Source organism: Poecilia reticulata, chromosome 5 (genome assembly GCF_904066995.2).
Source record: "Poecilia reticulata chromosome 5, P_reticulata-male-v2, whole genome shotgun sequence".
NCBI lineage: Eukaryota > Metazoa > Chordata > Actinopteri > Cyprinodontiformes > Poeciliidae > Poecilia > Poecilia reticulata.
In genome coordinates this window covers 22,356,357-22,376,252 of record NC_088834.1, presented here as the reverse complement: position 1 = coordinate 22,376,252, position 19,896 = coordinate 22,356,357, and the positions used below count along the sequence as shown (strand labels likewise).

General features: G+C 39.5%; 1 protein-coding gene across 1 annotated transcript; it reads right to left on the bottom strand.

Moving 5' to 3' along the window:
• Positions 1-7,216: 7,216 nt before the first annotated feature.
• Positions 7,217-11,307, bottom strand: LOC103464941 (keratin, type II cytoskeletal 8-like). Its single transcript, XM_008409359.3, has 9 exons — positions 10,832-11,307; positions 9,428-9,636; positions 9,263-9,323; positions 9,070-9,165; positions 8,818-8,982; positions 8,581-8,706; positions 8,269-8,489; positions 8,119-8,177; positions 7,217-8,022 (listed from the first exon to the last, which is right to left on the bottom strand). Exons 1-9 carry the CDS (start codon positions 11,207-11,209, stop codon positions 7,913-7,915), a joined length of 1,425 nt encoding a protein of 474 aa, XP_008407581.1. The 5' UTR covers positions 11,210-11,307; the 3' UTR covers positions 7,217-7,912.
• Positions 11,308-19,896: the final 8,589 nt, after the last annotated feature.

The window sequence follows — 19,896 nt, the reverse complement described above, 5'->3', positions numbered from 1 at the left end:
CAAATGCCAAAACTTTACATCAACATCTTGGCTATAAACATTAAAACACAATTTACATGAGGTGTTATACTTTCAAGTGTAATTTTCTGGTAATTTTGTGCTTGCATTTTTACACGGTGACCAAACCTAGGAGGAAATGCCTCTGTCTCACGGTTGTTTCAATGTTTCTTCCTCTGAAAAAAAATGTTTCAGCAACAGCGTGACGGATTCATCGTTTTACAAAAAGGAGGGGAAAAAAATGACTCATTTGCTGTTGCTTATTTTCAAAGAGCTTGTGCCAGCGACGTGCTTTCAACTGAAGAGGGAGCAGATTACAGGCTAGCCATACACATCGCTCTTCAAGAGGCAGCCTCATTGAAAATGCAATTGACGGTCTCATTCAGCAGCAGCCCGGCACGTCTCGGTTTTTAACCAGCACATGAAAAAGCCCCAATAAGATGTGATGAAACTCATACATTTTAACAAGCCTCCTCTGGCTTGGCCTGTTCTCAGATCCTTTGGCTGTCTGGCCCCATCAAGTGGCAAACAGTCACACACCGCGGGGTTAATCAGTGTCACTAATGGATGCTGAGCAGCCAGGAAACATGACCGTAACAAGTGGAAATCATCGGACGCAAGATTGCACAGGCCAGGAGGAATTCAAATCATATGTCCTTCATGGTTGAAGGAAAAGTGGAAGAAAATGGCACAGAGCATCTTTTGCAGGAGGAGCAAATCTCAAAAGGTTGCAGCACACAATGACAGCGGTAATTGATCATTGTTGGTCAATAATCAATAATGAAACTACTGCAGAACAAGTATTAGCACCATATTTCTGTTAAAGGACACAGCTTTCTGCAAGGACAATCAACCAGTTTTCCACAGTTGAACACTGACAATGTTTTCTGTTTACCTGTGGAAAACAGCAGACAATAATAATTATCCCGGCTATATGCCTGAGAGATGAAACACTCGCATTTTGCTGAATACAGGATCAGCTTTCTGATTCAAGTATGCATTGTAAAATAAATACATTAAAAACAATCTGGTAGTTGTCCATCATGCAACAATATGAAAATTCTAGTTTGCTTCTCTTCTTTCTTAAAAAGAACGTCGCAATCAGATATGCAAAGACAGAGAAGGCAGAGAAATATTGCAGAACGCTGGTCTTTCATGCATTTGGAAACTTACCACACACATCAGCTTTGTTGGGAGAATGATTAAATAGAATAGAGGATGTGAACAAAGTGCTGTGCTGGATTGATTTTTGGTTAGTCAGATTTGATTTTGCACATTGACGCTTTCAGTGCAGGAATCTTCTTGCACATAATCCTTCTGGAATATGTATGTTTTCTTATACAAGCTTCGGACATGGCCTGTACGTCTGAGTGCATTTTTACCAAACGTGGCACAGCAATAAGCATGTATATCCACAGTAAACTAAAAATAGACGCCACTGTGGATGACACTAAAAGGTTCAGATTTGAAAGAAAATTCAGTTTATTGCTTACAGATCCTGCAGGTTTTAAAAGCAAAAATGTTGGCAAGGTTGCAGAATGGAAGTATCCGAGTGGAGTTATTGTATCAGGGTTTTTCATTTTGGGCCCTTCCCTTTTTGCAGTATGCAGTAGCACATTAATGAAATAATTTACTGACTAAAGGATCACAATGGACTTATTTTGGAATTTATCCAGGCATAACCAGGGGTATTTGTTGTTTCAGATTACCAGGTAAATGGCGATAACATTAATGTAATGTAATAGGGTACTATTACACTTTGTTTATCAATTATACATAATTAAACACGTCATATCCATTACTTTTTAGTATGAGAAATACGTGGCGAGGCATTTAGCTGTGTGTACGTGTTGAAATGTGACCTTTTCACCATAAATGCTTGAGATAACTAAGCCTGAGAAATATGTGTGTAGTTATTTAGCTACACACAGAAGCATAATCAATTGACAGCTATGGCTTACTTTAAATTCCTGGGTTTCAGCAACACATTGGACGGGTTTCAGAACTGCAACAACTTCAGTCACACAAGCGTCAGAAGCTGCAGGCAGCCTTCCCACCGGGCTACTCAGTGAAAAAGGAGAGGACGATTAGCCCAGTACCAGAGCTGAGTTTAATCAACCTGCCTCTCTGAACCAGCGCTGGACGATTCCCCCTGCAGAGAAGCAAAAGCCACACACACCAGCACAAGGAGGAAAAATCCTGAATGGTGAGCTCAGTGACATAAAACAAACTTGGCATCCATAAAAGATCAAAGTGAGAAATGATAGCAGGATCTTTTCTTTCTTTTAACAGATAAAGCTTCTTACGCTAATTTCTCACTTTCTAGGTGGTATAAATCCTTATTCAAGGCTACAATAAACACATTTATGGGAATGAAGAAAAATGTTTCACCATCACATGGAAAATGGATCAAAATTGCTAAGGTTGAGTTCTGCACAAATGAAGGGTCTAACCTGCTATAGAGCCGTGCAGAAACCATGTATTAAACAAATCGAGACAGTCTGATGGCAAAAGCAAGCATGGTTTCTTTGACAGGTACATATCCAGAAATGTGCATAAAACAATTTTATTTAACCAATATGCTTATCTCATTTCTTTTCAAAAACACACTTCTTAGTTGAATGAAAATAATTTGAAATCTAAATCCGTCTGCGGTATGAATAATTTTGAGCGTAACTGTAAGTTTATGAAAAGTAGAGAACACACAGATAGTAGGTAGTGTGCATTTCTCTGTTCGACTATTTTTTTCCTCCAGGTTCAAGGTCATAACATCCCCTCCTCCCCCGATGGGTGCCAACGCATCAGCCTCTTGATGGTTCTCTCTGGTCTTGGCACTCACTTGTGTTTGACACACTGTGATTTTACCCTCCAGCAGTTTTCAATTTAGATTGCGAGAATTAGCTTGTTCTTTACAGACAGCGGAGAAGTAAATCTTAGAAGCTGCTCTGAAAGCACAGTGACAGTTTTGTCTGTGAAGCTTTTCTGGTAGATCCAGTGTCAAGAGTCAGGCTGTTCTGATAGAAGCTGACAACCCATTAGGCTTGCATAAGCGCTCTAAAATGACACGTTCTGATACGGCTCCCTCTTTATATGTCCTCAGAAAGATTTCTTAAGAGGACACAGCAAAAGTTTGATTTCAAAGGATGAAAGTTTTTATGCTTCCTTGAAGAAAAAAATAAAAAAGAGTCACAAGTCAGAGGCTATATTGGGATGAGGGCGTTGAAAGCTGCCTGGAAAAAACATCCAGACTTCAGTGCTGTCTTGAGCTGCCAAAGACCTTGAAAATCTTCCTCTTTCTTCAGCTGTATGAAGCTGTTTTTATGTTAGCTTACAGTTGTTTTGTAGATCTATGTTTCAGCATTCGTAAAATGGTTGTTTTCATACCAAACGGTATTCACTTATATTTCAGTCTTCACTCTAATAATGACTTATTTACTGACTGGGACTACAGCTGCGCTCCAGCAACATCAGTGATAGGTAAATATACTGGTTTGGGGTATAAGCCAGTGCAACCTTCAGGGTTATTTTTTGTGCCACCGGGACCATAGAGAGAGAGAGAGAGAGAGAATTTGCAAAACAAATCACTTGGACCTAGTTTGTTGCAGTTATTCCATGTAGCTTAACCCATTCATTTGTTTGCTACGGCTAAAGCTAAGCTCAGTGGAAAAGCTCTAAACAAGCCCATTGGATCGGTCATCTCTGTGCATTGTATCTGGTGTTTAACATCACCCTTTTGATACTTCCTAAACATAGAACTCTGTTTTCAATGTGCTATAAGTGTTTTTAAAGCAATACACGTAATACATTGCATCAAATACTTTTACAGCAGAACATATTTATTTCTACTCTTCGGTGTTTCTTCTATACATAATCTGTGTTTGTTATGTGGAAGAGAAGTTTATTTAGCTTACAGATTTGGAGGTAAACAACGGAATCAGAGGCTGGTCTTGGGGCATGACAGGCAGAATAACAGGTTAATCTGTCAAAAAAAAGAAAGAAAAAGCTAAACTAAACAGAGTATACTGTAAAAGAGAAGTGCAGGAAGGGACACTAAATAAATATACAGGGAACAGGAAAAGCAACTATGCAGAACACAATTTGTAAAGCTAATAAAAGGACTAAACACCAAACTCAGAAGAACCAATACCAGGCCGTGCAACAAACACCAAGAATACCAAAACCCAAGAATGAATAGAAACTTAAACTAAAACCCAAAAACATTGAAGTTGTGATTTGGGTTCAGTTTGAACTCAACTACAAGGCAGACCGCTCACAGCGAACCAACTGTAGAATTAGATGGAGCTCTTTTAATTTGCATAATTTTTTTTCATGATATTTGCAAACAGCCCAATTTGATCTTTGTCCTAAACCTGGCAAAAGAGATCCAACCCTTTTTTCAGTCAGCCGGATAAAAAGTCCTCTGGCATTTCTACAAATAACCTTAGAAATTAAGAATGGCACAATAGAAAATTGAGTTTTAAAACAATAACTTCTTAAAATCTCTGTATACATTGAGACCCATGCATACATGGGTCTCAATGTATAGACCCATGTCTATACATTGGGTCTATAACCAATGTAGACATTGGGTCTATACATTATAAACTTTTAAAAAAGTATATAATTAAACTTTTTTAATTATAAAAGTTTAATTACTTTTATAATTACTTCTAATTATAAAAGTAATTAAACTTTTAATTTAATTATTTTTAACGAAGCATTAAATATATTTTAGCTTAAAATCAAGAAAAGTAAAAACAACAAGCCTCTGTACGGGGGAATGGAGGCATGATTTCCATACTGGGACTGCAAAGATCTAATCTATTGTATTTTGGTTTAGCAAACAATCAAATCAAGTAAACGTGAAATGAGTGACATGTACCATGTTTGTTTTGAAAAGCTGTTCCAGATGACATGAGTTAAACAAGTACCGCCATCCTGGTAAAACATCTCAATCACCTTCTATTGATATTTTACCAGTATTGCTCAACAATTTTCAGCAGGTGTGTGACATGAGGAAGACTGCAGGTCTTACCTGGACCGTCGGGCAGTGCTCCATTTTACCCAGTGCTGGTTCTGGAACCAGAAATTTAGTTCAACTTGTTTAAAATTAGTGCAACCATTAATCATTTCCTCAGCTGACCCGGCAAAGACAGTCTGTCTCCACTACTCCTGTCCTATCCTTGATTCAAGAGTAAGGCTGGAAGAAATGCTGCTGCTGGACACATAAAGAACCATTCAGCAGTTCCTCAGTGGTGAGCATCAATAACAGAAGATGAAGCAGCATTCTGCATGCATTAAGTCAGTCAAAAGATGCTGAGGACTTGTCTGTAACAACAACTCCTCTTATATATGCAATCGTTTAGAATCCCCCAAATAATTCAACACCCTAAACAAGACAAAAAAAACTCTTGCTCTTCTTTTTACTAAGGCCAAAGTTGCAAGAACATAACTGACAGCTCTATAAATCTATCCCAATTTAAGAGCTGGAGCATCTGAACACCGGTCAGGAGACACAATACATCAGCTGGAGGGCAGAGAGAGGCAGAGCTGAAACAAAGCTGCTACTTCTGCAGCTGCTCAGGCCCATGTGGGTTATCTTCATTGACATTACTCAGATGAAATCCATTTATGTTGTACAAAGAGGCAACAGAACCAAACACCTGAGCAACAACAGGTGTAAATGAAATAAAAAAAGAAATAGTATGACTTTAAAAGGGGGAGTATTGTGTAAAATTGACATTTTTGAGCTTTATATGTTATAATGCTATTAGCACACATGGAGTGTTGCTTTAATTCATTCATGTTTTCATGGTCGGTGTGTGCTCGGTGTCAGCAGCATCACTGTCTGTACTCTGTCTGCGCTATGGCCAGCAGAAGACCGCACATTGCTGAAGGCATACCTTTGGAATTTTATACGTCATATAAGCTTTGGTGGGTTTTTTGTTATACCAGAAAGTAACAGTGGGTATTAGTTGTTCGCTGTTAGTATGGAGGGAAAAAACCCTCATAAATCCATGGTGCCCCTTTACTGTTTGTCTTTGCTGCTAATCGTAACGTCCGCCGCCTCTTCAGAAAGCTGAGCAAGCTGATAGGTACCTGTCAGCTTCTGCTTCTGTTTGTACATTTTATACTATGGGGAAAACTAGTGAGGATTTACAAAGTAGCAAGGCCATAAACACTATGAGACCTGGGTGGTTGGAGTATTTGTCTTCAGGAAACACTGAAAATACTCATAACAGCAAATGAAATAGCTCACGGCAATGTGAGCGATTTCCTTTTATCTACCTCGAGGTGGGGAAAATTCTCCTCTAAATGTTTATTATTATTTTTATTATTAGCTACGTAAAACTTTTTGACATGTCCTGGCATCATTATTATGGCTTATTCTATCTACTAGGTGGTATTTAAAGATGCATCCTTCTGTGCTTTTTAAAAAATGTAATCTGTTTCACACAACTACAATAAAGTCAGCCGATAACAGTTTGATAACAGTTTGTGGGTGGTCCCTAAATGGCCCATCTAGCTGAACAAACACTAGGCTCCCCTGTAGAAGCTCAAATAATGATTGACTAGTTTGAAGCATGTTGACGCAGAAAAAAATATTCCCTGGGTGGCTGATGACTACTATAAATGTTTGTACCGTAACGATGTCTGACTTTCTCGCCTTTGACATGCTCTGATCATAAACGGTTAACCAGTCGGATATCCGCACATAATTACATCAATATGAACGCTTACGAATACAACCACAGGTTTCCTTCTTGTGACTCTATTGTCAAAATTATTTGCTCTTCTACCTTCACACTTACATGTGACATCATTTTCTTAAGTCAAAGGATTAAATACAATTTTGGTCCAGCCTGTAAACTCCTTGGAAAGTTTAGGAGTGGTATTATTCTTAAATATTGGCTCATTCTACCTGAAATTTGTGAGGTAAGATGTGGTATTAGAAGGTTTGGCTTGCAGTTTCTGGTTCTGTTTCATCCCAAAGTTGCTCTGTTGGGTTGAGGAGGACTTTGCAGATTTTTCCTCACCATGCTCTTTGTGGACTTTGCTTTGTGTGCTGATGTGTAGTCATTTTAGAACATGACTAGAAACTGCAGTTGTGGGACATTTTTACCCTATGCGAAGGCTTCATCGCTAAAAAAACCCCCAAAACTTATAAATCATGTTTACTTTTCTTTCCAGTAATCAAAACAATAATAAAGAGTGAGACTTTTTTTTGTTTTTCCTCAGATTTACTTTAATGGGATGTTCAAACAGAGCTCAATAACATTCAAGTTTCAAGCCACTCGGAATGCTTCCATAAAGTAAACCTGGTTTCAACATCATTTGAGGTCAAAGGCAACTGGAGGAAAAAAAACTGAATGAGAGTTTGAACAAGACAAAAAGGAGCAAGTCAATAACCAATCAGCTCACAGGGTTCAAATGTAAACATGTTCATTCACTAAACATTTCAAATTTCATATTTTTCAAGTGTTTTAGGTTCGGTCGGTGACTTGCTCCAGTTAAGCATCAAGCAGATCAGGCAACTGAAAAGCGAGATTGTTTGCAACACAGATTGCAAAAGCATCATAGCACAGCTGTTCAAACCATCTCCGTTTTACTCCTCCACATTAGCCTTTGTTTCTCTTTTTCCATTTTTCATAAGATGTCAGTGCAGAAAGAAAAAGAAAACATTGCCATGTTAGCTGACCTGAGCCTTCAGAAACTTCTGTTATATGTTGTTGAACAGGACAGACAAATGTTAACAGTTTTAAGAGCTGCTGATTATTGTGGGGATGCTCAGCTAGTTTCTTGAACACATGTGACAGCATTGCTTAGCACCATGAAAGGGTAGAGATTTAGCACAGATTGAAAAAAAAAAAGTTTCTGAAGGGTGCAAAGGGGATGGCTCTCCTTTTAAAAGACTTCAATAGTATCTTTTGGAACTGCTTTGCTGTGTGACAGACTTGGTGATGGTGCCACCATAACCACCAGACATGCCACCATAGCCAAATCCGGAGCTGCCACTGGACTGTCCTGTGGTAGAAAACAAAACGGGAAGGTTAACATTTCTTTTTCTTAGTTATTACACTGGTTTACTTGTGATGATGATAAATCACGCTGGACACCTACCACCGCTTGAGGAGGTCTGCTGCACGTGGATGGTGGCGCTGGATCCTCCGCTGGTCAGTCTTTGAGAGAAACGACGGCATGTTAGTGCTTAAAGTGGTGGCTGAGCTTACAATTCAGCCTTGAAACATAAACATTTAATTTTCTCCCCACCTGCTCTCTTCTCCTTCCAGGAGCTTCCTGTAGGTGGCAATCTCAATGTCCAAGGCGAGCTTGATGTTCAACAGGTCACTGTATTCGCGCACCTGCTTGGCCATCTCAGCCTTGGCCTTTGTCAGAGCCTCCTCCAGATCCTTGATGCGAGCCCTGGCGTCCTTTACTGCCAGCTCGCCACGTTCCTCGGCCTCGCTGATCTGACTCTCAAGGTTGGATTTCTGTGGGAAATGATGTCACAATCGTCTGAACGTCTAAACGAGACTCTAAACAATAACAACGCTCGACAGACGAGAGGTCGCTGAAGTGTACCTGTGCTTTGACGGCCTCGATCTCGTTCTGAAGACGTGCGATCATGCGCTTCAGCTCAGCGATGTCAGCCTTTGTTGAGCGCAGGTCTGTGTCACACTGTCCTGCAGAGGACTGCATCTCGTCGTACTGTCAGTCAAAAAATAAAAACAGAACATCAAAAATCAACAAGAAGGAAGGTAAAAGGCTCACACTTTTCAGCAGAATAAGGGGAAGAACATCGACTTTAACGTTGCTTACCTTCTGCTTGTACCACATCTCTGCTTCAGCCTTGCTGCGGTTTGCAATCTCCTCATACTGAGCACGGACTTCAGCCACAATGGCATCCATGTCGAGGTTACGGCTGTTGTCCATCTCCACAATGACGGAGGTGTCCTTAATCTGTCCCTGCAGCTCACGAAGCTCCTACACAACGGAGTTGCCAAATTAGTTCATTTGTGCAGGAAAATTGTGACTACACTAGTAGATTTCAACCGTAAAAGTCATACGTACAGCTTCGTACACGGCCCTGAGGAAGTTGATCTCATCCTGAAGAGCATCAACTTTAGCCTCCAGCTCCACCTTGTTCATGTAGGCAGCATCGACATCCTGGAAGTACAAGAAGCAAGCATCCGTGAGACTTTTTCCACACTAATCCATAGAAACAGCTGAAACAATTAAAAGAGCCATTTTCATGTTATCTCACCTTCTTCAAGAGCACAAACTCATTCTCAGCAGCTGCACGCTTGTTGATTTCATCCTCGTACCTGGTGAAACACGAAGCAAAATCATGAGCATACCACGCTTTCGACATCTGCAAAGTGAAAGAAACTCTGGGCATATATGCAGTTTTTTTTTCCTAAATACTAACTTATGCTTGAAGTCCTCAACAAGGTTTTGCATGTTCTTCAGCTCTCCCTCCAGCTTAATCTTCTCGTTGCCAAGCCCATCAAGCTGTCTGCGCATGTTGGCAATGTAGGTCTCAAACATGCCGTCAATGTTGGAGCGGGTTGTGGTTTGTTCCTGCAGGAGGCTCCATTTGGTTTCCAGCATCTTGTTCTGCTGTTCCAGGAAGCGGACCTATGGGGAAAAAAAGAAGAGGAAAAAGAAACTCCATTATGTCTTTTTTTTTTTTTCAGAATGATGTTTGATAGTACAAAATATTTTAAGCTGAAAGATAAAAGCAAAAGTAAAAAAAAAAAAAAAAAAACTGGGAGGAGTTGTGCAAAACAAAGATTTAAAGGGTGTGTCACTTCAGGGATAATGCTTGAGAATGTCTACCTTTAACTGTGTGACTGATTACATGCATACCTATCTAAACTGCCACACCTTTGCTGAAACAGTTGTAACTCACAGCTGCCTCAGTTTGAGTGCATACTCTTTAATAATTTGTTTTGTTGGTATAAAAGCTTTATTTTGGTACAACATGATGCCAATGACACCAAAACGTTCATATAAAACCAGGAGTGTTTGAGAAAATGGTTCTATTGTTGGGCTATGACTCAACCTCCAGCCTCTATTGAGTTATCATAACTACAATGTTTCTCTAGCCATAAAAAAATAAATAGGTGTGGCACTTTAGGCATAAAAGACAAAGCAGTAGTGTCTCATGATAAGACACGCTACTGCTTATTTTCTGAAGTGTCTGCAGGAAACTGCAGAGCACGAAAAAGACATATCTAACTTCAAAGTGACATTTGTGGTTTTAAGATAGAATCAGGTGAAAGTGGATTTACAGCCATGTAGTTAACATTCATGTTGCCCCTAACAACCAGGTGATAGGTGTGCAATGTGCAAATGATAGACTTTGGACTCCATGGAGGCAGTGCAGATATGTCCCCGTTCTTTATTCCGGTTGACCAGCTGAGAAGTGAGCATCGATATGACTGATGCTATGTTTACTTTGTGGGCAGAGTTAGCTGCCATGGACTCAGACAGGACATTCAGGCAAACGCAGTAGATTAATTTTTTTGCTGAATTAAAGGATGAAGAGGCAAACTGTCACATGACAGTCTGACTTAATATTTTTATGAGCTGCTCTGGTTCTAGACACCACAGGTCAGAGCTGACTGTGCTACAAGGATACAATCCACAGCTTCCCTGCTCTGCAGTCTCTCCATCTCTCAGCCTACAAAAATCCTAAACACTGCATTTGCGTTCAACTTTCTCCTCATTTACTTTCACATACCGGTTAAAGATGGTAGAATTAGCTGCAGTTATCTAAGGCAAATCAAGCTTACGGTAAATGAACTGAGGCGGAGAGGTAGACACCAACCTTGTCGATGAAGGAGGCGAAGCGGTTGTTGAGGGTCTTGATCTGCTCCTTCTCCTGGGTGCGGATAACCTCGACGGATTTGTCGAAGGTGTTAGGAATTGGTGCCAGCAGACTCTCGTTGACCTGGACAGCTGTGATTTGTGGCACGAAACCCTGCTGGCCAAAACCCTGCTGGCCAAAACCCTGCTGGCCAAAACTCTGCTGGCCAAAGCCACCATAGCCTCCTGACTTCGTCAAAGACATGCTGCTGAAACCACCAGAGTAGCTGGGTGCAGTGGCATAACTGGAACCGTAGCTGGTCTTGGAGCCACTGCTGACTGGTGTAGCGTAGGATCTTCGGACGCTGGTGGTGCTTGTGGTTGACAGTGCCCTCCTCATTTTAGCAGAGTTAAAGGTTGTCCGCTGGCTGAGCAAAGGAAAGCTGGAGATGTGAAAGCTTCAAAAGGAGAGCCAAGTCCCTCTGAGTGTCCAAATGCTGATACTGTCTCCTTTTATGCACCGAGCAGGGGGCGGGGAGGCTCTTCTTCAGCCACCTCAACCTGTTCTCTCACTTTTTGCTGTAAAGCCTCCACTCTCCACACCTATGCTGAATAACAGGAGTGGCCAATCCTGTTGAACAGGTAGGAAGGGATCGCCAGGAGATAAGCTGTGACACACCCTGTCATGGGATAGACTCCGGCGAGAAAAAAAGGAGACGAGGGTAGAGGATACAGGGAACCTCCTTTTTGTGGTGTTACTCAGTTTATCTTGGATCAGTTTTACTATGTTTTGTGCATTTACATGAGCTACGGGCAAAATATTAGTGAAAATAAACAATTGAATGAAATACATTGATCAACTAAAAGATCATGTATGACCAAGTACACATTTCAGCTAAGACATAGTGGGCTGAGGATGCACAAATAGATTTCTGAGCAAGACAGACAGCTTTATAGCAGAACATTAAATTCTAATTATATGCGTTAGGTAGTTTTGCAAAGTGATGTAGTCTATGACGGGCTTGCTCCTTTTCCAACCTCAGATGTCAAAATTGATCCTTTAAAAGGAAATCTATGTCAAAAGGTAAGATTTTCTTTCTGCTGAACCTCTTGCCTAAAAGCAAATAATAGAACAAACATGGGAACTCAACTCCAAATATAAAACTTTATTACAGTTTATCTTTCTGCCTGAGTTATCTAATGAAATTTTTTGCAACAATACAAGATGCTTCTGGAAGAAAAGACTGTAAAAAGAAAAAGACCCCTTAGGGCAGGGGTGTCAAACTCCAGTCCTCAAGGGCCACTCTGCTGTACTTTTTAGATGTGCCACAGCTACAAAGCACTGGAATGAAATGGCTGAATTAGCTCCTTCTTATGTAGATAAGTTCTCCAGCGCTTTGCTAATGACCTAATTATTCTATTCAGGTGTGATGCAGTAGAGGCACATCTAAAAGATGCAGGACAGTGGCCCTCCAGGACTGGAGTTTGACGCTTGTCCTTTAGGGCCTTTCCGTCTTGACGTGCTTTTTTTTTTATTATCCCGAGGTTGATCAGCGATGCGCATTGAACACTTTGAAGTTGTTTTTCTACCTGATGCAGTTCGCTAAACCCATTCCCTGCATTCTCAAACACATTCATTGCGTTTTCTCTCGCTGCAACTTTTTTCTTTTTGGAATAGAGGCCTGCATTTCTTTTCATCCTTCTCCATCTTTTCACATGCACATGCCTTTAGCTTCTAACAAACGTGTCAAATTTTAAGCTAAAGCTCAAATAAATTCTTGCTCTGCACTCTCTCTTGTGAGAAAACCTTTTTTTTTCATGACATTTTGACTATCAACAACCATAAAAATCCTGCAAATATTTGCATTTGTCCTTTGTGTTTTTTAAGCTGTGCCATACATTTTGACAGCATTAGTCAGAGTACATTCTTGTCCTCGGCAGCTGCCAATAAATCAGAGCAGCGATTGAAGCTAGGTGAAGCAACAGCACTTAGCCATCTTAGCCAAGTCCAAGTTGGCTAAGTCAACTTGGCAGAGCTCTTGACCAAGTCTGGTTACAGATTTAAGCAAAGCATAATAATAATAATAATAATAATAATAATAATAATAATCAGCAGAGCCTTTTCTGTTCTTGCTAGAATTGCCATCACTGGTCATGACTGTAGTTATTAAGGAGTCCAACCCTGGTCAAGTCAGGGTAACATGGAGCACTCATGCATGTTCGACCTGAAAGAAATTTGCTAAAGATGTCTGAGATGGCACAGCTTATAATCTTGCAGAGAATGCACCTTGTGTCACGCAGAGCTGCTTGCAATAGGTTGTTGTGTATGTTCCTGCGCTTAAAGAAAAGGAAGAGCAAGTAGAAAATAAATCAGTGAAATTATAGGAAAGTGAAACTGTTGAGGCAAAGTGATACAAATCTATCCATGTAGCTTTCATGTTACGGTCTCTCTTTTTGTAATTCCATTGTGAATAAACGAAAGCAAAGAGTCAATGCGTACATAGCTTAGGTTCCACATAATGTCATTTCTTTCATCTCGGCTCATAGTAAGGGAGTTGGGAGGAGTTAGCTCTCCGTTTGCACCCAAGAGATTTTATAGTTTTTGATGTCACAAGGCCTCTCCACTCTAACTTCCTCATTGCTGTCTTACATGTATATTTAAATAAAAAATCAAATCTTAAAACATTTTGATTTTTGATTCATGACTATACTTGCCTTGTAGATCAACTTAAACTGAGACACATAATGAAACTTTATAGAATTTGCTTTGTACCGTAGTATGTGTAAACTGGGTGTGGACGCCTAACAATGTCTGAGGTGTGGTTTGATGGGCTGTCCTCCTTTACACCACACACTTTAATGAGTGGACATGTTCAAAACTGGACCGTTTAATCCATTCACAACGTTTGCAATAATGAATCAATCTGAGGCGTAAAATCCACGTGAGGTGTTGAATACAGGCAGAGCAGGGCCTCACACGTTAGGTAATCTGTGATGGTAAAGATCACACTGGTGGTATTCCTTTGTCAGTTACAGCGTAGAAACCAAAGTTTCATTCAGCTTTGCAAGGTTTAATGTAGAAAGTCGGGTCAGATCATGGAGGTGTGGCAGTTACTCCAATATCCATTTCTGTGAAATAAACGGCTGCATTTTTGGTTTAATCTTGCTGCAGGTTGAGTGCAGTGCATTGAAAAAGGAATTCATTCACCGCAAGGCTTTTCGAATTTCCCCCACATTAAAACTTAGAACTTTAACAAATATTTTCATTATTTCTTAGAATTTACCAAGACAAACTAGATTGGAATTATAAAAAGGAAGAATACTTTCATTTCTTTTTTTATTTTTACAAATAGAAACCTGAGCCGTATGTTTGCAAGGCATCCGAGTCGATGCTTTGGAGAAATAACTTCCACTCCAATTACATCTGCAAATCCTGTGGAAAATCTCTCTACCTGCTTCAATCGTGTATGTTTGTCTACAGTCGATGCCCCGCAGGAAGGGGAACCTCACTGCTTAAGTAAAAGCATTCCCACAGCATGATGCTACCAGCACTGTGTTTCATCATGGGTGTGTTTGGAGTGATGTATAGTGTCTCACAAAATGTTTAGTTTTGTGTTTTCACAGGGTTGCTGAAGGGTTCTTGTCTATTTTCATGATTAATTGTATTCTTGCTGTCAGTTTAGATGAACTGCTGTGTTTGAAGATGGGCGATACACTTTACGTTTTTGGAAAATGTACTGTGTGATGCTTGTTCATTGATGTTCAACAAATCTCAGAATAATTTACAAAATAGCTGAATTGACACCGAGGCACTGTGATTTCATGAAAAGCAGATTTATTTAGTTAAACCTTTTTTTATGTTGTTATTTCAGTTGAAGTGAATGGAGCGTTTATTAAAACAAAACTAGCTGCAAATGTGTCACAGTTTCACCGTTTACCCTTTCAAATCTGAAATCTGGCCAGGAACTAGGGTTTTACTAATGCTGCAATCAGAGAAGTAAAACTGGCAATTATTCTGGTTCTTTGCCATAGAAACAAGCTTTCACAATGAAACAATCACAATCTTTCTTTTTAAAACCCAAATTAAAGAACACAACAGAAATGACAAAACTGCAATTATGTTTGACATGCGCTCCACCTCCGCCCCGGCGATTCGAAGCAAACCTGGCAGTAAAAGTGGGGAAAGGAAGTTTTCTGCTTCAAAGCTGGCAGCGTCTTCACAGCCCGAGGCAACTGGAGGACTAAACCTGTCAACTACTAAATTCCTTAGTCTGTTTGTTTCTCTGGCTCTCATTCCTTTTTTAAATCTTTGCCTTGGTAGCAGAAACCTGTTAGACAGCTTCTGCCTCCAAATGTTGTTGGCGATGGGCTTCGTTTCTGATGTTTCTAAACGCAACTTATTTCTTATGTACTGAACACGGTTATCCTGCTCAGGTCACAGGATCTCAGATTAAATTGTTAATGTTATAAAATGCAGCTGTCTGGCTAAACGAGATTGGCCAGTGATGATAGCCCACTTGTCCTCACCAACAAATACTTCTCTTTTTCTGTTCAGTGAAGCGTCACTTAGGTGCAAAATGTACGTAGGACAATACACGTAATCACACATGCCAATGAAACAGCAACAATTAACCAAATTAATGGGAAACATTCATTTGAATATTGTTAGTTTGTAATCGTTGGCCTCATTAGTCTTAAATATGTGTGCAGGGGAAACATGTTTAGGCAAAAATAAATAATTCCTAATGTTGGTCTTTGATTGAAATGGCAAAGTCAGTGCTTTATTTTGTAAGGCGTGGAATGACCCAAATCAGGCGAGATGGGTCACAGTTTGTCATATGTTGCGCTGCTCAATATGACACTTTTGCAAATGCAAGTTTCTAGAGAAAAAAAGATTTTGCTAATCTCGGATCCCTGAGGCTTATATCTGATGTAAATGATTTTTGGGTGTAGCACGTTGTAGACAAAGCAAAGAATCTATGCAGATCTGTTATTTCAGGAAGCTGCAAACATTTTGAGTCAGACGGTTTTGTTGCTGTGATTGTCTTTCTCGCTGACAACCAAAGCCTCTGAGGCAGTGGGGCCACATAAAGACCTAAATGAACCTTGGCTACAAGGTAATGGTGCTGGCAGAACTCATAGTAGGTCAATTATTGTAGGGTTTATAATGAAGCTGAGTAGAAGTTATTTAGTAATAAGGTCAGGAAGGCAAATTGGTTTTCCAGAATTTTATTTAGGGTTACAGTAGCACCGTCTACATTTCAGATTTTTAGTTTGCAAAAAGTTCTGAAAACCAATCTCCTTTTCTTTTCACAGTTATTCACTAGTCTGTATTGGTCCATCACACACAATTCCAATAAAATATGTAGAATCTGAATGTTGCTGTAACATAAGAAATCTGGAGAAGCAATGAATATATTTGCAAAGCAGTGCATATCACTGACCAAGATGAAAACTAGAGAAAAAGAAGGAAACCATATAGTTAAAGACGGCAATAGCGTGACGGCTCCACATAGCAAATAAAATATAGTTCTCCTGCTGATTCCCCATCCAGATCTACTGGCGTTGAAGGATTTTGTTGCAATTAATTGATGCATGGTGAAGGCTTATGACGCCAAAAGATTTAATGCACCCGTAAATCAAATATTTTTACAACCACACCTTAACCATAACTCAGCAAGGTAAAAGATTATTAGATTAGTTTATTTCCTGATTTGTAAATTGCAGTGTGGTTAGAGATGTCTGCTTTTTAAGCATCCATGGGAATTTTCTATCAAAGAAAAGAACAAAACCAAAGACAGTCAAATGTATTTAGGTATTTTAAGTATTAAGAAGGTGGTTTCAAGTATGACCAGTGTGGTTAATAAACCTAGGTACTCATTATCTTTTTCAGAGGTGCCTTGATGATTTTGATAATTGTCCTGCTGTGTGACCCAAATACACTTGAGTTGTGCACTAATTAGTCATGCTAACAACACTGAATCATTATTGAACCTCGGCAGAGTGGGCATCAAACTGAAAAACCAGTGAATGCAGAAACAAGAGCAATCGACAAGAAGATTCCCTACGATTTACATTAAAAACAAGGCAACAATGCAGACAATACAGGACTTATTGATGCTCTGAAGGATTAGAGGTTAACTAAACTAGGTAAAGACACTGTTCTTTATTTTATGCAAATCTGCTTTGCTTAAATAGCAACGGTAAATGTTTAACAACGTTTCTTACATTGGTAAGAGGATAACCAAGCTGTTAACTAATGATAAAAGGAATTACAAATAACCCACACAATCTTGGACTTGTGAACGTGTGAACACACGTACTTCCCTCGCCATTCTTCAAAGATTTGGGTGTGTTCACCATGATGGAGTGGTGAGCACACCAACGTGGACCTCCCAATTTCATCACCTGCAAAAAGGAACACGCCCTTACAACACAGTGAGCACAGCCCAAGCACAGAAATGTCTGGTGAAGGCCAGCACAACAGAATGCAGTTAATCTGCAGTGGCGAATATGTAAAAGTTAGTTGGCTGAACAATGAACTCCCTATCTGACGAAACCCTCCCAGTGACTAACACGTTTAGCTGCATTACAGAGTCAACGTCGCAAGCTAATTTCACACGGTAGCAGCACTATTTGCATGCAGACTGTTGGCAGGTTAGAAACTTCTAAAATGACTACGCATTTATTGATAAACCATCATTATGATGCAATAATGGACTTTAACATCTTGTTTATCGTCCAAGCACTAACGCATACACACTCGTAGAGCTATTCTTCCCAATTTGGGCCTTTCATTGGCTTCCTTTGAATATGGATGATCTAAGTTTATTTTTAGGCTGACTTTAGTTCATATACTGAAAAACAACAAACAGATAACATCAAAATTCTCCTCACACCTCAGCACAGTTACTGTCTAGCATGGGAACCTTGGCAATGCTGCAATCTGACATGATGACTCACTCTTTGTCAGACAAGCAAGATCAGGAAAGTTGTCTGGCCAAATAAAAACCTAGCAACCAACCCATTTGTGTGTGTGTGTGTGTGTGTGTGTGTGTGCGTGCGTGCGTGTGTGTGATGCTTTACAGTATTTGCTTTTGTATGATGTCACATACCTTGCCTGTCTCACACATTGTTTTTCTGTTTTTGGTTCTGTTTTAACAGTTATGCTACAATGCTCATCAACTCTGTCTACAGTAAGTGACTAAGAATTAATAAATATCTAATAGTCTAACAGCAAATCTGAGAAAAGCTTCACTCTAAACTGAGAAGAATAGCTTTGGAAATTGTCTGTGTCTCACAGGTGTGTAAGCCATAAAGCAACCTGATTTTGCATTTCATACAACACCTCTGGCAATGCTATGTTAGGGCTAGCATGCTTGAAAGTTAATCTTGTGACATAATACCTCTAATCTTATGTTTTGTAACTGCTGCAAGGTAGTATATCTACATTAAATCAGTACACAATATTAAAAAAAATGTTAGTGTGCTTAAATGGATCACCTGGAAAGCGACTCTGTTCAGTTTATCATCACTGTTTGCCATTTGCAACAAACCCAATGGATATATAACTTATAGGTTGATTAGTACGTTGGTGAAAAGCAGCAAAAAGAAAACCAAGCTGTAAAAAATGAAGCTTTTGGAAGCATTATATCATTTAACAATGTCTTACACAGAGAAAATAAGACAAGTAAGTGGGCTTTGTGAAGTTAAAGCAGTGTTTCTCAATTATTTTCTGTCATACCCCCCCTGGGGATCATAATTTTTTCTCCCCCCGGCTCAGTGCCCTTCTCTCCCCAGAATTTAAATACTATTGCGGATCTGTTCATATTTAATAATTTATCGTACTGGCTCTAGCATTGTATGACCTTATTATCAAAACCACTGTTTTATTATTGTGAGCCTCAAAACAATTTCCAAAATCAGTTTATTGAGTGAATCACTAACATTTAATCAAGACTACTCAGTTTGAAAAAAAAAGTGCAAATGATTCACTGGGATTTAGATTTTTAGACTTCATATAGTAAAACTTTTTACATCTATAAGCATTGGTTACTTGTCAGCTTCTTCAGTTTAGTTTTTCACAAGACATATAGTTCTTAATATTTATTGTGGAAAATTTTGCAGGAATATTGCTTATATTTCAGCTTGTCAGATGAGAAGAGATGAAAAATGCATAACATTTTGCATTACCATAAAAAAAGATAGGTGTTGTCCATTTCCTGGCCTTTTTCTGCGAGCTACAGTTATTTGCTTATAATGGAGTATAAGTGCCGGGCTCTGAGTTTTTGATTTGTGTTTTAAATACGAGTAAAGTTCGACGAGAATAAAGTCGTAATTGTATAACTTTTCACCATAGTGCACTAAATTGCGGAATACTGGGGGTCTTGTAAGGTTATAGTTGGTACTGGTTTAACAAATGACTAAGTACTAAATGTTTTAGCACATCAGAAGCAAATTTTCAGCCCCAGGACTTTGAAACGATGCTTACACAACTTTTTATTTAACAGAAAGAACCAGACTTGATGAGCGGGTCACGTTTTCAATTTAACGACTTTCTTCCGGCAATATTGCGTCTTTACTCTGCCAATATTTAAATTACTCTGCTGATACGACTGGGTTCTAGTAGTATGATTGTATTTGTATTTGAAAATGAAAATTTCTTAGCCTGGCCATAAAACCCCGTCATACTTGCTTTACTGACCTCTGCTGTCGTTTTTCTTTTCACTGTCAAACTTCTCCATCTCTCCTTTATGACTGTAGCTATATTTCAAATCCTTCGCTCCGTTTGTTTCTTCTGCTCCGTTTACAACAGTGCTGTGTAGCTACTTCTACTGGCTTTAACAGGCAGCATGTTGATTAGTTTGAACACTGCTGCCAACTAGTGGCCGGAGGCTTGTTTATCAGTTAAGCATGAATAAAAACAATATAAAATCCTGCTTCTCGCGCCCCCCCACTATTTGAGAAGTACTGAGTTAAAGGAAAGTTCAGGAAACAAAGGTCAGCTGTAACCAGTAAAACTGCTGCTGTCACACTGTCTCCTGTGTTGTCTTATATATTGAAAACATGTTTCACAGGTCTAATCAT

Bases quoted from the DNA above. Each gene is read 5' to 3' on its own strand.
- LOC103464941 (XM_008409359.3), bottom strand. From the start codon at position 11,209: ATGAGGAGGGCACTGTCAACCACAAGCACCACCAGCGTCCGAAGATCC. The intron at 9,637-10,831 runs GTTGGTGTCTAC...TTTTCCCCATAG, and splicing joins TCGCCTCCTTCATCGACAAG to GTCCGCTTCCTGGAACAGCA. The intron at 9,166-9,262 runs GTGAGATAACAT...TTGTACTTCCAG, and splicing joins AGTTTGTGCTCTTGAAGAAG to GATGTCGATGCTGCCTACAT.